The following is a 16,642-nucleotide window of genomic DNA, read 5'->3' on the forward strand; positions in this document are numbered from 1 at the left end:
GACCACCCCTCGCACGCCACCCCCGACCGCACTCAGATCTGCGACCTCTGACCTCTACGAAGAGCGACGGGGACGGACGGAACCCGAGCGGCCTCTCCCGAAAGCTCAGCTCCCGCGCGTTATTTATGAAGCGCCCCCACCCCCCCCGCCGCTAACGCGTTAGCGTCTCCCGGCTCAAAGGTTGCCCTCCGCACCGAAACGCGTATCTGCTCGCGCTCCCGGCAGGACGGAAGGACAAAAGAAGAAAGGGGGGAAAAAGAAGAGAGAAGGCAGGCCGGGTTCCTGGGGTCACTGGCTAGGCAAAAAAAAAAAATCCTCAGATTTCAGGCATAACGGGATGACAGGCAGAGGAATGACGGGGGGAAATTAAGGGAATTCACACCCCTGGCCCCGCCCGCCCGCCTGCCAGAGAAGGGGTGGACGCACCCGCATGCCCCAACACTGCGCCCTGCGGTGTTGCAAGGCGGGGCCCAGGGTGCGGTTATTATTATTATTATCATCATTATTATTATCCTGATTATTTATTCCCCCCCCGCCCCCTCCCCGTGTCCCGTTGACCCGCGGCACCGTCGGCTGCCCTGTCGTTAATCTCCCGCTCGTCGCTCGCCGAGGACCTGACCCCGATCAAAAGCGCGGGGCTCGGCACACGTACGTGCGTGCGGCGGTGTCGTCCTCAATGGCAGCGGCGGCGGCTTTGCTCCGCGCGCGACCGCTAACGACCCCCGCGGCGTGTAACAAACCGCTCAGCGCTCGTCTGCGAACGGGGGGCCGGCGCGGCTAGCTGCGCAGGTCATTAAGTTTATGTCGCGGCCGAGAAGGCTCGTTAAAGCGCTTCGGCTTCGCGTCTCGATAAGCGGGACGATGTCGGCAGTAAAGCGGCTGGCGCGGGGGGCCGCGTCGGCCATTACGAGAGGCTGCGGCCGGCTGGAGCGGCGTCCAGAGCGGCAGCGAGACGGAGAGACTGAGACCAGAGCGCTAGCTTTTTACTCAGGGAGCTAGCAGCGCAACTGACACCCGTGCGTGGAATGGAGGTGCTGAGATTACACACATCTGCACCGAAACACGCGCGTGCGCATTCAGTGCGACTAACACACACACTCACAGTGCTACTGTAACACACACACACACACATACTCACAGTGCTACTGTAACACACACACACACATACATACACTCAGTGCAACTAACATACGAGCACTTCCAGTGCCACTGTACCACACACAAGTGCACTCCCAGTGCTACTGTAAAACACACACATACACACACTCTCACAGTGCTACTGTAACACACACACACACACACACACACTCACTATCACAGTGCTACTGTAACACACACACACACTATCACAGTGCTACTGTAACACACACACACACATACACTCAGTGCAACTAACATACGAGCACTTCCAGTGCCACTGTACCACACACAAGTGCACTCCCAGTGCTACTGTAAAACACACACACACACACACACACACACACTCACAGTGCTACTGTAAAACACACACACACACACTCTCACAGTGCTACTGTAACACACACACACACTCTCACAGTGCTACTGTAACACACACACACACACACTCTCACAGTGCTACTGTAACACACACACACACACACTATCACAGTGCTACTGTAACACACACACACTCACTCCCACTGCTACCGTAACACTCACATGCAATCACAGTGCTACTGTAACACACACACACACAGACACACACACACACTCGCGGTGCTACTGTAACACACACACACGTGCATTCATAGTATACACACGCATTTTCTCTGTTTGTTCAGCACAAAGGATCGACAGAAGGGTCAATGATGCGATTTCCTTATAAAAATAAATACATTCAATATATAAAAAATATATTAAAATAATTTATTCCCTCTTCTATGTGACACCGCTGAGGTTTATAATTTAATTAGTTTCATTTCTTTGAATTCTTGGGTTCGAAAGAGCAAAAATATCAAGGTGGTGTCACCATTTGAATATAGACGTAAACCACAAATGTTCTATAAGACTACAAAAGAAATTTATAATAATACAACTCATTAAATTGTTTGCATGTTTTCATATTAGGTTGCTAAAATGACTGAATTCAATAAATCATCTCTATTTATAAAGTATTTGATCACTTGAAAAAAAAAATGTCTGACAAGTTTCAACTAACATCAGGTGTTAGTTAATAATATAATATTATTAAAATCACATGACAGGATATGATGTCACAGGAAAGAAGCCCTCTGCTGCAGTAGAAAGGCTCGTTAGTCTCGCGTATTGAATAATTACTTTAGGTCACCTCTCCATGTCAAAAAGTATGGCCACCGGTATTATGGGAGGCTAAATACATGTATATATATATAAAAAAAAATTTAAAAAAATTACATTAATAACGTATATCAGCTAAAAAAAAACACACACATATAACATGAAACAAATCTTTCGTTGTTCAAAATTTTACATTTTCATGAATTTTTACTGATGAAGAGAGGCGTAATAGCAGTTTCATTGCAAGTGCTTTTACAAATAAGTTTAATCGTTAATAGCCAAACAGGCAAGTAAGTTTGTTTAGATTGTAAGAGTACAGTTACTGTTACTACATTTGGTTAACAAGCCGTTTGATTGCATCAGAAATTGCTGTGTGCTACTGAACATTTTTAACTATATGACTCATGAAAATATATTAGTCCATAGATTTGGATTAAATAGCCCCTGTAGTCTTTGTCAGGAGTCCAGGAACAGTAAGTTTGAATTTATTGATCATTCAAAATGTTCATGTTAGGGGCATTATCTCCAAAAGCAAAATGTTGATTGCTTGATCTGTCCCCTTAATGTGGTAAAAAAAAACCCATTCAATGACAACATGAGTCTTTCAAAAAACATAAAAAAGTGGAATGCTTTCAACTGCTCTTAAAGGATGTTTAAATTAATTTTTTTTCTTGCATTTACATTAAAATCTAAGTGCATTGCATTTCCTCACAAATGTGAAATTACTGGCTGCTCACTGTCTTCTCTATGAATGGACTGGCCTAGTTCCACAGAACCACACGGGTCTACCCACTCTCCTCTATTAATTTACAAAAAGCCATCATAGGAAAGATCCATTCTTCCATGTGCAGTCTACCCAACTGGAATATGAGTCACTTACGAAGCTACTGGCTTTGTTCCAGTAATTCATTGCTTTTAAAAATTCCTCAAACCGACATAGAACTAGGGAAATTGGCTTTAAATTACTGTGCTATGCACCCAAAAGCTGAAAAGTATTCTTCAGAATCCACTTGACCTTGGCCTAGTTCTTGGACTTTAAATGTCTTTATATTATAACTGAAGAGTGCACCAGCTTTTAAATCTTGATAAACAACCTGCCTGTCATTGTGATACTGTTTCTTTTTTTTTATAATTGTGCATGTCACACCCCTTCCCCCCCCCCCACCCCTTGAAAAAAGGATGTCAGTCTCAATCAGGGATTGTTCTACGTGGAGAAACCTTTTGCGTGCACCAAAGCAAGATTTTCAAGTGCCAAATAGGGGGGTAGGGGGGAGTTTGGGAAGGGGAAAAAAATGTTCAAACTACATTTATTTTTAAAAAACCCTGCTCAATGGGGCTTCAAAAATATTTTTCAAATGAATCTGAATGCGATTCTTTTTAAATCAGACTCAGCTCTAACCTGAGCGTCATACAATGCCTAGCTGCACACTGTTCCACGGCACTAACGCTAAACAAAGTCAGGGAACAACGATTCATTTTTATTTAATATGTATCGGGTTATACTCTGTATAATTCAACGGAATGTCATGTCGAGGAACCCACCCTGGTCAAATGCTGTTTTGACCTTTAAATATTTCCCTTCCCAATACAAATTCACAAGGAATTTTCATTTACGACCACAATCAACTATTCAAGTTTCCTGCCAGTTTGTTTTCCCCCGTGAGAATTTATAGTTGACGAACAAAAAGACATGGCTGTCAGGTTACTTAATGGAAAAGTACCAGTAGATATTTGTTTAATCAGTGGAAAATACAAAGTAAATTTATATAAAATAGTAAAATATGTAAACAAGCTATACGCTAAAAATGAAAGACCACGTGGGACATTCCTCTGAACTAAAAAATAATAATAAAAATTATTTAAATTAAAAAAACCAATTTTCCCAAAAACAAAACTGCATTAATATATAACTATTATACACAATACAATTTTAGAAAAACAACAACAAATAATAGCTATGGCATGTTATCAATCCCAATATACTGCCGTCGATTATGATGTCCTGCATGCCTCTGAACAGGACCAGATAAGACTACAAGTCACATACTTGGGAGCTCCTGGCTGCAGCAAAGCATTCTGGGTAAGGCAGTGACTGAATGGCACCAGCTGAGTGAAGTGTGTGCAGGCCAGATAAAGGCCTTTCCACGCCCCCGGCTTGCCCACTGTGGACGGCAGAGCTGCAGAGCCCGCCCACCCCCCACCCCCCCAACCCAACCCAACCCGCCCCCTCCCCCACGGGTCTGGTCCACAGTGCTGAGAGATGGGACTCCCGGGTCAGCTGACTGCGATCAGACTGACAGCGCCGGACGGAAGAGCTGGAGACTGCGGGAGCTCCGGCCCGCTAATTGATGCTGACATGCCGCGGCTCCTCCAAGGTCAAAGGTCACGCCGCAATCACCGACACGTGCAGGTAACGTCTGGGATAGGCTCCCGGAGCACCCCCCCCCCCCGGCCACAAGCAGTCGCATTCTCCTGCCCACACCACCCCCAACCCGCCGCTGCCCCTCCAATCTCTCCAATCCCCCCATCCTCTCCAACTCCCCCCTCTGCACCATGAAAAATTGGGAGGTGAAGCTGAAACAGCCTCTGATGTGCAGTTTTTTTTTTTCTGCTTCTGCACCTTGACTGAATGATGCAGGGAATGCACACACACACACACACACACATACACACACAACGTGCACATACACACAACTTGCACACTCACACACACGCATGCACGTGCACACACGAACGCACACACACACGCACGCACGCATGGACACACACACACACGCACGCACGGACACACACACACACACAAGCGCACGCACATACACTTGTGCACAACCCTTCAGCCGATAATTAACCCACAGTACACTCCATACACTGCACCATTTCAGTCATAAAGAAAAAATAAAGGGAATATTTCTTCAAGGTGAACTTAGTGGATGAACTCAAATTGCTGATTTTTTTTTCCCATTGCAAAGTAGCACAAAGCATTTTTAGCATAGTAGCCTACTTAACACTGGCCTGTGGGGTGTCTGGGGGGTAGCAAAGGTTAAACCCTTTCGGAGAAGAAGCCTTTTCAAACGGGCCTTGGGCATTGTTCTCTCTCTCTCCTTTAAGAACCGGTCAGCCCGCTCCTCTCCGATTTCCAGTGAACACGAGATCTCAGCACATTAGATGAACTTCACCGAGGGCCTCAATGGAACAGTATTCTGGGGGCAAGTAAATGAAATTAAATAGACCCGTTTTTTTTTAATTTATTTTATTTTTTTTGCAAGAACACCAACAGTGACAAGCCAGCAGCTCGTCATCTTGAACACAATGAAAGAGGAGCTGAACAAGACACTGCTGCTACTCCACTGGCAACTACCACCCCCTAGAGGCCGAGCACTCTTACTGCAGGAGCCAGAGAGAGAGAGAGATAGAGATAGAGATGGAGATAGACAGAGAGAGAGCGAAAGAGAGAGAGAGAGAGAGAGAGAGAGAGAGAGACCACTATTTTTAAGGGGTTGGTTCTCATGACAACCGTCTCTTGCCGCTATGATCCGCAGACCACCCATCTCTCTGACAGGGACAGGGCCAAAGCTCTGGCCTTGTACTCTCTCGACCAATGAGCTCAACTCCCAACCCAAACCCCAACCCGAAAGGCCAATCAAAAACCAGCTAAAAATCACAACCTTATATCAATTCAGCCAATGGTCTTATCAAGAGCATATTACAGTACAGGAGAAACAGAGGTTCGCTCGCCCGATTAATATGAACATTAACGCCCGACCCGGCTAACGACAGTCCCACACTGGCAATGTAATATCTGTGGAGTGCTAACGCTAACCACGAACCGAACGGCTAAATTATAATACAAACCACCTTCAGTAAAAAACCCGAAGAAGAGAAGCGTAAACGCATACAAATATATAAAACAGCGGTAACCAAACCCGTTTCCTGGAGATCTACCGTTTTTAATTTCAACCATAACTCAGCACTCCTCATTCGACAGCAGGAGATCTTGCAGTGCTGCTTATCAGTAGAATCGGGCGTTCCAAATCGCAGTTGAAATGAAAACCTGAAGGACGGTAGATCTACAGGAACAGGGCTGGGTCACCACCGATCGACAGCAATCGTACCGCAAACCGAACCGGCACAAAAAGGACGGAGTGCAGCACAGTGGGTAAGGAACTGGGCTTGTAACCGAAAGGTCGCAGGTTCGATTCCCGGGTAAGGACACTGCCGTTGTACCCTTGAGCAAGGTACTTTACCTGCATTGCTTCAGTATATATCCAGCTGTATAAATGGATACAATGTAAAATGCTATGTAAAAGTTGTGTAAGTCACTCTGGATAAGAGCGTCTGCTAAATGCCTGCAATGTAATGTAATGTAAAAAAGGCGGGAGTGTTCGGGGGGATGGGGGAGACATCTGAAGAGACGGGTCTTCGTTCCGCCCTAACGAAAACATTCGCGCCGCGAGGCCATCGTCAACGCGCGCACGAGGGGAACAGGGCGTGGGGTTCGCTCGCTTTTTCGACCGTGACATCATTAAAAGCCCGGTCGCATCATTAAGAGAGACGCTTACCTTCTTGAATCCAGGCTTCGGTAATGACCGGCAAGGTTAAAAAAAGCATCCCCCCCCCCCCCCCCCCCCCCCCCCCCGCCCCGCAGTACATAACGTGCGGGTGAGTGATGGTACTTTTCAAAAAGGCCGGGAAAAAAAAAACGAACTACCCCAAAAAAAAAAAACAGATGCCCCGTATATTCTCTTTTTTCCTTTTTAGAAATAGGAGCGCGGGGAAGCGTCCCAAATTAAGGGCGAATTTTCGGGAGAGTTCACGGCCGGGGAAAGAGGACAGCCTCTTGCTCAGTCACCCCATACGGAGAGAGCAGCAACAAATCCATCACTCCTAATTCAGCTCGCTCCTCGCAGGCAAAATGCATTCCATTTGGGCCGGTTTTTTTTTTCCCCTCTGTCCCCGCTCTCCTTTTCCTCTTTCTCTCGCTCTCTCTCTGCCTGAAGGCTCCATACAGTCTGTACTAACTCAGGCTTGCTAAATCCATCTGTATCAGTGACCTGCAGACCGGGGGGGGGGGGGCACCTCGTCTCCCATGCACCCCGCACAGTGGATCTCAGCACTGGGGTCAGCCCCCCCCCCCCCCCAAGTACTAGATGTGGAGTCGATGGCGCTGATTATTTTCACAGTACTGGAAAGTTATCAGAGATCCCCACTGCACAGTAAGGGTCAGTTATCAGAGATCTCCACTGCGCAGTAAGGGTCAGTTAACAGAGATCTCCACTGCGCAGTAAGGGTCAGTTATCAGAGATCTCCACTGCGCAGTAAGGGTCAGTTATCAGAGATCTCCACTGCACAGTAAGGGTCAGTTATCAGAGATCTCCACTGCGCAGTAAGGGGTCAGTTAACAGAGATCTCCACTGCACAGTAAGGGGTCAGTTATCAGAGATTTCCACTGCGCAGTAAGGGTCAGTTATCAGAGATCTCCACTGCACAGTAAGGGTCAGTTATCAGAGATCTCCACTGCACAGTAAGGGTCAGTTATCAGAGATCTCCACTGCGCAGTAAGGGGTCAGTTAACAGAGATCTCCACTGCACAGTAAGGGGTCAGTTATCAGAGATCTCCACTGCACAGTAAGGGTCAGTTATCAGAGATCTCCACTGCGCAGTAAGGGGTCAGTTAACAGAGATCTCCACTGCACAGTAAGGGTCAGTTATCAGAGATCTCCACTGCACAGTAAGGGAAAGTTATCAGAGATCTCCACTGCGCAGTAAGGGGTCAGTTAACAGAGATCTCCACTGCGCAGTAAGGGGTCAGTTATCAGAGATCTCCACTGCACAGTAAGGGGTCAGTTATCAGAGATCTCCACTGTAAGGGTCAGTTATCAGAGATCTCCACTGCACAGTAAGGGTCAGTTATCAGAGATCTCCACTGCGCAGTAAGGGGTCAGTTAACAGAGATCTCCACTGCACAGTAAGGGGTCAGTTATCAGAGATCTCCACTGCACAGTAAGGGTCAGTTATCAGAGATCTCCACTGCGCAGTAAGGGGTCAGTTAACAGAGATCTCCACTGCACAGTAAGGGTCAGTTATCAGAGATCTCCACTGCACAGTAAGGGAAAGTTATCAGAGATCTCCACTGCACAGTAAGGGAAAGTTATCAGAGATCTCCACTGCGCAGTAAGGGGTCAGTTAACAGAGATCTCCACTGCGCAGTAAGGGGTCAGTTAACAGAGATCTCCACTGCGCAGTAAGGGGTCAGTTATCAGAGATCTCCACTGCACAGTAGGGGTCAGCACTGCACCCATGACCTGCCATGCAGACCAGCTGAACGTGCAGCGACATTTTCCTTCTGCAGTATAACAGAACAAGGCCCCTCTCCACGATCTACGGCGGTGCCCAACGGGCCCTTCACCCAGCGCGAACTCGGCGGTCACGTGACCTGGCCGGCCTCAAGAGATTAAGGGAAGCACGCGGTCCTGAAAGCTCGCCGCCCCTGCCCAGCCCCCCGCGGCCCGAATCCCCAATCGCATCGCAGGCTGTCGCGGGGTCGGGGGTCAAACAAAGAAACCCCGGAGACATCGTTCCCAAAACAAACAAACCCGCCGAGCGCGGCGTTACCGGAAACATCTCTCGAACGGGGGTTGGGGGCGGGGGGGAGGGCAAGTCAAGGTCAAATTCTGCTCCGTCCGTGTAATCCAAACACGCCAGAGAGCTGTTGAGTTAACAGTGTCGGGCGAGGCCACAGCACTGCGGGGGAATGAAAAACAAACCTTCGCCTCCAGTGCCGAATCCCTCTCTGCGCCAGCGACGCGGACGGACAGACGTGCCACCGGGACAGGCCTTACGGACAGCGCTGTACGCGCACAGGGGGGCGAGCGTCACACCCCCCTCGGGCTGGCTGGAATACGGCAGAGAGCACACGCCTAGCGCGCGAAAGCTAACGGACTACAGCGCTCTCGACAGACGGGGGCGGGCCAGGTCACTACGGAGCGCTGCTCGCTGCGTGGAGGGAGTAGCCGTGGCGACCTCCGGGTGCATTTTTAGTAAGGGGGGGGGGGGGGGGGGGGTGCAGTAGCCTGCTGTCTGACCTCGGTCTCCGCGGTGAACACCGTGAGGTCAGGCCAGTGACTGCTCCTCGGCCCCCAACAAAAGGGGCAGGATGTTTTCGGAACAAAGGCCACTTCCTGAAAGACAGGCTGGGAAATTGCCCAGGTGGTGACAGAGGGCTCGAGAAAAAACACTGCTGGCTGCCCACCAGCTCTATTAAGAAGTGCCTGTTCCCTATGTAAACCCCTCTATGTTAAAAACCCCCTATGTAAAACTAAGAACTGATTCCTATGTAATCCCCCTATACCGAAGGCCTGTCTCCTATGTAAAACTGCCCTACGTAAAATTAAGACCCATCCCCTAACTGAACACCCCTATATAAAATGAAGATCTGTCTCCTATGTAAAACCCCCATATAAAATGAAGATCTGTCTCCTATGTAAAACCCCCATATAAAACGAAGATCTGTCTCCTATGTAAAACCCCCATATAAAATGAAGATCTGTCTCCTATGTAAAACCCCCATATAAAATGAAGACCTCTCTCCTGTGTAAAACCCCCATATAAAATGAAGATCTGTCTCCTATGTAAAACCCCCATATAAAATGAAGATCTGTCTCCTATGTAAAACCCCCATATAAAATGAAGATGGGTCTCCTATGTAAAACCCTCTACGTAAAATGAAAAGGGCTTCTAGGAGTGACTGAAATCGTCCCCTTTCCACCCTCTGTTTGCAATATGAAACTCATTCTGCAATCACCAGGAGCAACCGGTGTCATTTGTGCTGCCGGATGACCTTTTGGTTAAAAAAAAAAAAAAAAAAAAAAGATACGAAAATGACAAAATCTGCATTTTCGCGGGTGGAAGCGGAACGGGGGGGGCGGGGGTATGATTGGCAGTCAAATGAATTCACCACCGAAACTAATAACTTAACGCACTCGCCTGTGTCTCCAGGAGTAGCCGTGGGCCCTCCTTCGCCGAAAGGTTTGAGGGGAGGGGGAGGGGGGGGGGTGAAGAAATGCCGGCTTTTGTGTGCCGGCTATAATTAGCCCGGTGAGGGGAGGACAGGTTCCAGGGCTTTTGGGGAGTGTGGGGACGTGGGGGGGGGGGGGGGGGGGGGAGAGGGGGGTGCCTGTCCTTTGGCGGAACCCGCGAGGCTCGGGGAATGCCATTGTGACAGGGGAGGGCAGAGGGAGAGAGAGAGAGAGAGAGAGAGAGAGAGAGAGAGCGGTCACACAATGGCCTAATCCCTCCCGGGACCAGCGACCGCTCGGTCCGGCCTTCAACTCCCCGCCACACGCTTCCTGCCCTCCGCTCTGCCACGCCATGGCCTCGAGTGGGGGGGGGGGGGGGGATAGCGGGGTAGCACGTTACCGCCCAATACGTCTTTCAAATACTTTAACGCCACGGCTGCTCGCAAAACGTTCCAGCAAGCCTGGCAGATCAAAGAAGAATTTAAAATACCAAGGCGTACAATCGCACAAAAGAACAAATTTGTTCTGACAACTGGTTAAAAAAATGTTTCTTTTTTAAAAAAATTCACCAATCCACAGGTATTTTACCCGTGTCTTACGGATAATTAAAGAATTTAGGATACTTATTTAATCCAGGTTTTCATACAGATTCCATAAACCCTGCTAAAAACGAAAACATACTAACGCACCCCAAAGTGGTTTGTGGTATGTCGTGCTAGTTGTTCCTCCAGTGCTATTTCTAAAATGTAAATAAGGCTACCTGACGAGGTGACATCAGGCCAGAGGCAGTGAAATACGGAAGGACCAAAACACCACACCGTGCTGCTGTGACAAGCACAGTTCGAACGCTTCTCTCCTTTCAACCGACCCGCACTGCCTTCAAAGAAAAGAAAGCGAATTTCAACTCTTGAAACTTTGGAAGACGTAAACAAAGACCACTGCTGTAGCTTCGCTTCTAATCGTGCGCCACGGGTTCTTTTTTTTAATTATCGATTAAGTCATTATAAGTTATTAAGTTATTATCGATTTATTATCGTGATAAATTCATGCCGCTACCGTGCGGCCATATCTACCGCTACCATGCGGCGCCTCCGGCACTCCGCCGGCCCGAGCGGGAGAATACGGCTAGCCTGGCGGCGCCTGCGAACTGAATCCCGGATACAGCCAGAGGGCAGGGGGGACTCGCTCACACTGAGCGCGCCCGGCCACCCTAATCTAATTAATTACTCGTTAGCGTGCTTGACTCCCGGCTTCCGCGGGAGCGCGCCGCGGTCTCCGGTGCGCTACGCGGTCACGTGACGGTTTCGCGGAGCCGCCGGGCCCTTCTCGCGGCTCCCAGCGCCGGCGCTACCGCACCCCTGCTGAAGCTCCGTCCGCACCCCATCGCTCCGATCCGAAACACATTCCGCGAATGTCTGCGGCCCTCGCGCGCTCCCCGTTGCTCGACCGTTTGTTTTCCTTTCCTTTTGGGGGGGGGAGGGAGGCAAGAAATATCTGTTCTGAACCTGAATTCTGCTTATTCCTGTTGCTATGGCGACGTGCATTTCCCAAGGATCTTGCTCCGATTAGCTTGTAAATGACTTTGGGGGAAAAAAAGAAAAAATCACCTGCAACATTTCTTCGGTCGTTAATTTATTAAAAGCGGATGTTTTAATGGCTCTACGGGGTCAAATGTGAATGGGGCGGTCCAGAACGACAACAACCGCCGCTCGCAAACAACACCCTCTTTCAGCGCGGTAAAAAATATGCAGATTCGCCAATTAACCAGCCCCACGCACTAAAATGCTAACACGAACAATCGAATAGAGACCTGGCCGGTTCCATTCCGGTAGGGCAGGTCTACAGGTTTTCACCGTGTCACAAGTTACACCGGCCAAATTAGCCAATTAGCTGAATTCACTTATGCTGGTTTAACCGTACATTAGGCTAAACCACAATAAGATGTCGGGACACAGGAACAGTTTTCGGCTGTCATGCATGAACTAATCAAGAAATGAACTTAAAATATCAAATGATAAATGATTGGGCTAATTAGGCTAAATAATTAGAAACATAAGTTGGAATGAAATCCAGAAACACTACATTACATTACAGGCATTTAGCACACGCAGATTACACAACTTCTTCACTAGCATTTACATTGCATCCACTTGTATAGCTTGATATATACTGAAGCAGTGCAGGTTAAGTACATTGCTCAAGGGTACAACAACAGAGTCTACCCTGGGAATCGAACCTGTGACCTTTAGGTTACAGGACCAGCTCCTTACCCACTACACTACACCGCCGCCCAGAGACGCATACGGCCCTCCTTGCCCACTCCTGATAAAAGGCATATGTGGTCCCCAGCAGAGGGGACAGAGCAGCCAGAGCAGTACTCTGACTCAGGGGTCAGGGGTCAAGCTCTCTCAAGCACCACACAAGTGCTCAGGCTGGGACAATCTCTACACTGTGCAGAACCCAGCCCACCCACCTGACCCCCCCCCCCCCCCCACAAGGGCCGAATCAGGACGCTGGGACTCGACGACATCACAATCCCCTGGACTCAGGCTATAAGCTACAGACAGACAGGTGCTGATCCCTGCAGTGGGAGGAGCCAGGCAGACATGCGGCAGAGCCCTCTGGGGACACGCGACGGGTCGGCGACAGGGCCGTCGCCCCCGGCGACGAGACCGCGGCGAGGCGAGGACACGGGGGCCTCAATGTACTTTTTTCCCCCCAAATATTCAAATAAATAAGTGTTCAAATCAAGTGCAGCCCCGTAACTAAATTTTAAAAAAATCCCTTTAGAGAAGGAAAGAAAACTAGCCAAAAACGAATTTCCACTGAAAGCCGCTTTCTTTTCCGTCGTATTTACCCCTCTTTCCAGGCCTGCCGCATGCATTGTGACCAGACGTAGCGGTAAAATTAATACAATTTTACATGCGTCTCCATGACAACTGTAATAGCTCCAATGTAAAGTGAAGGCTCGTCCCTATAAAAAAAATGACAATGTTAAGACTCGTTAAGACATTTCTTTGAAATACGAGCACGCGTTGAAACAGGAGCTGAACCTACACGTATCAAAGACAGACAGAAAACTGCCAAGTTTGTTCTGCCCAGACATAAGCTTGCTCATCCGTGAGCAACTGCAGTGATTTTTCTTAAAAAAACAACACATTCAGATGAAATGAACTTAACCCATTTGATTGCAGATCTCTACGTTATAGGCTAATGCTATTGCGTGCCTGTCTTTGAAAGCTCTATGTGTGCACCGTGACTGTCAGGCGTTAGCAACGCTTTTAGCCGATGCGGTAACGACAGGCTAGCTGTGCGCTTCCAGACCTGCTCCTGAGCGCGGTCTGCTTCTCAACCGTCTGTCAGGCCATATGTCAGGCAGCGGACTCCGGCTCGCGTCCGCTGCCTGACCGCAGGTGACCGCAGGACCGTTACGGTCCTCCTCCTTCCACAACATCGACCACGAGGAAAACAACAATAATTTCACCTATCAAAGCGGCATTTTTACAAATATCCTGAAAAGTATTAGCCGTTAGAACTGCCTGTTTGGCTACTGGGAAAGGGGTCGGGTTCGGGTTCGGGTCAGAGCGACAGGGCGGGTTTGGCGGGTTTGGCTGAGGAAGCCTGCGAGCTTCATGCTGTCTTTACCAGTTTGCTCACGGGAAGCAACGCGTTCACTTCCTAACCCCGGACTTTAAGGGCCAGACTGGATGTGTGTGTGTATATAGGGTGTGTGTGTGTGCATATGTGTGTGTGTGTGTGTGAGTACGTGTGTGTGTGTGTGCGCGCGTGTGTATGTCTATGTGTGTGTGGATGTGTGTATGTGTGTGTGGAGGGTGTGTGTGTGTGAGTGTGTAGGGTGCGTGTGTGTGTGTGTGTGTGAGTGCATGTGTATGTGTGTGTGTGTGTGTGTGGGATGTGTGTGTGTGTGTGTGTGTGAGTGCATGTGTATGTGTTTGTATGTGTGTGTGACTGCAGCTGCAGATGCTCTAAGCCCTGCACACACACACACACACACACACACAGATGTCTGCACCGTGGCCAGACCCGGCCGGCCCACCCAGACAGCCCAGGGGAAGGCGAGGGCCAGCGCGGGACAGCCAGGCCGGGCCGGGGTGAGAGAGGGCCCGGCCCCGGCCCCGTCCCCGTCCCTGGGGCCCGGGTGTCACAACACACATTTAACAGCTTTCAGGGTAATGGGTCTCTGGAGTTTCCCTTCCTCTCTGAGCAAAAGGCCTCTCAGATTGCACCCCCCCCCACCCCAGCGCCCCAGCGCCCCCCCCTCCAACCCCGCTTCCCCCCGTTTCCCCTCTTACAGCTTCTCACGTTCGACAGCCCGACGGGACGGCTTCCGAAAAACGCCAGCGAGCCCCCCGAGCGAGACCAGCCGCCCAGCCGTGTATCAGCTTCACCAAAAAAACAGTACAGCCGCGACGTCATCGTACATTTGTAAAAATGAAAGATCGTTCGGCCTGCGGTGACGTTTAACCCGAAAACAAAGACGGGCATCCGGCGAGACGCGTGGCGCGGTCAGCAGGGCAGCTGTACGTCTCTCAGCCGTACGACACCCCGCCCCCACCCCCCCCCGCCCCCCACCGCGGGAGATCCCGACCGCAGCGCCTTCCGTCTCTTACCCTCTCTGCTTTCTACCCATCTCGGTAAAGCAAAAAGTAAATAAAACCAAATAAAAAAAACTAAAAAGGGGGGGGGGGGACTGTTCCATAGACGTGTAGCCACTCCGGGTTAATGCATCAAACCCTTATTCAGATCGAAGTAAAAAAAAGATATGCATCACACACGACTCACTGCCCCCCCCCCCAACCCCCCCCGCCCCACCGCGGGAGATCCCGACCGCAGCGCCTTCCGTCTCTCACCCTCTCTGCTTTCTACCCATCTCGGTAAAGCAAAAAGTAAATAAAACCAATTAAGAAAACTAAAGGGGGGGGGGGGGGGGTGTAAGCCACTCCGGGTTAATGCATCATTACATTACATTACAGGCATTTAGCAGACGCTCTTATCCAGAGCGACGTACAACAAGTGCATCAGTTCAAGGTGCAGAGGTGCAAAAGAAACACACTAGAGTGAAGTAAGGATCGTAGTGCCAGAAGTGACCACATAGATCAGGACTCCAACCCTGTATAGTAACCTGTTCAGCATCAAACCCTTATTTAGATCGAAGTAAAAAAAAAAAAGAAAAAAAAGGGGCCAAAGATCGAACGCGCGGCGCGCGACTCACCAAGGCGTCCCGTAAACGCGGAATCCCTTCACGGTCACGTCCGAGTCCTGCAGGTACACACAGTTCGTGAGGAGCGACTGGACGTCGTCAAAGTCCTCCGGTTTCAACTTGGACACCGAGGGAAAGCGGTAGTAATCCTGCTTGACCAGCTCGGCCATGAAGTCCTTGTCGAACGTCAGTTCGTGGTTGCCGGCGATGACCACCTTGAATTCGTACGGTAGGCTGCCTGCGCAAAGGTAGAAGAAAAAAAAAGAAATGAGTAAAAAAAATAAACATTTCTTCACAACCACGAACAACAACCATTCATTTTGACTTTGCTGGATGTTTTAAGGTGCTTTAAATTAATAAAATGGCTAATTGGCTTGAGGCAAGAATTAATGGAAAATACCTCCATTTACGAGCCACCTCATTACATAAATATTTCATCAGCAGTTGGAGAGAATGCGCGTAGCTGTTGGAGGAAGGCGCCCAACATTTTGAGACGCACATCTGAGAGCTCCAATGACCGATAATATTAGAATATTCTTGAAAAGCAAAATAGAACAAACAAATATCAGAAAACACAGTTTCCTTCGCTCCATAGCTCCGGCTGAAATTCCGGTAAATTCCACGTACATGCAAATGAAGGCTCACTGCAGTGAGACCTGCCTTCGTCCACACCGAAAAGGGCGGGAAAATTAGTAACTCTGGTCCGTAATTTCACGTGTGGCTCTTGTGATTTCCTTCACAAATATTGAAAAGAAGAAATTCAACTCCTCATTTCAACTCCAAAAATTCCCTTGTTGCTTAACAAAGAGATCCTGACTGAGTTAGCTGGTTAGCGGCGCTACGCTCAGTCTGAAGAGATCCTGACTGTGTTAGCTGGTTAGCGACGGTATGCTCAGTCTGAAGAGATCCTGACTGAGTTAGCCGGTTAGCGGCGCTACGCTCAGTCTGAAGAGATCCTGACTGAGTTAGCCTGTTAGCGGCGCTACGCTCAGTCTGAAGAGATCCTGACTGAGTTAGCCGGTTAGCGGCGGTAGGCTCAGTCTGAAGAGATCCTGACTGAGTTAGCCGGTTAGCGGCGGTAGGCTCAGTCTGAAGAGATCCTGACTGAGTTAGCCGGTTAGCGGCGCTA

At 49.3% G+C, this 16,642-nt stretch overlaps 1 protein-coding gene across 3 annotated transcripts in view; it reads right to left on the minus strand.

The window, feature by feature from the left end:
- Positions 1-16,642, minus strand: part of LOC118215798 (metallophosphoesterase MPPED2-like) — a 64,533-nt gene that overhangs the window by 19,371 nt on the left and 28,520 nt on the right. For all 3 annotated transcript variants that reach the window (XM_035396803.1, XM_035396805.1, XM_035396804.1), the window contains exon 4: positions 15,526-15,751. In XM_035396803.1, coding sequence (XP_035252694.1) covers positions 15,526-15,751 — 226 coding nt within the window. The remainder of the gene's footprint in view (positions 1-15,525; positions 15,752-16,642) is intronic.

The sequence above is a fragment of the Anguilla anguilla genome, chromosome 16 (genome assembly GCF_013347855.1).
Source record: "Anguilla anguilla isolate fAngAng1 chromosome 16, fAngAng1.pri, whole genome shotgun sequence".
NCBI classification, from domain to species: Eukaryota; Metazoa; Chordata; class Actinopteri; order Anguilliformes; family Anguillidae; genus Anguilla; species Anguilla anguilla.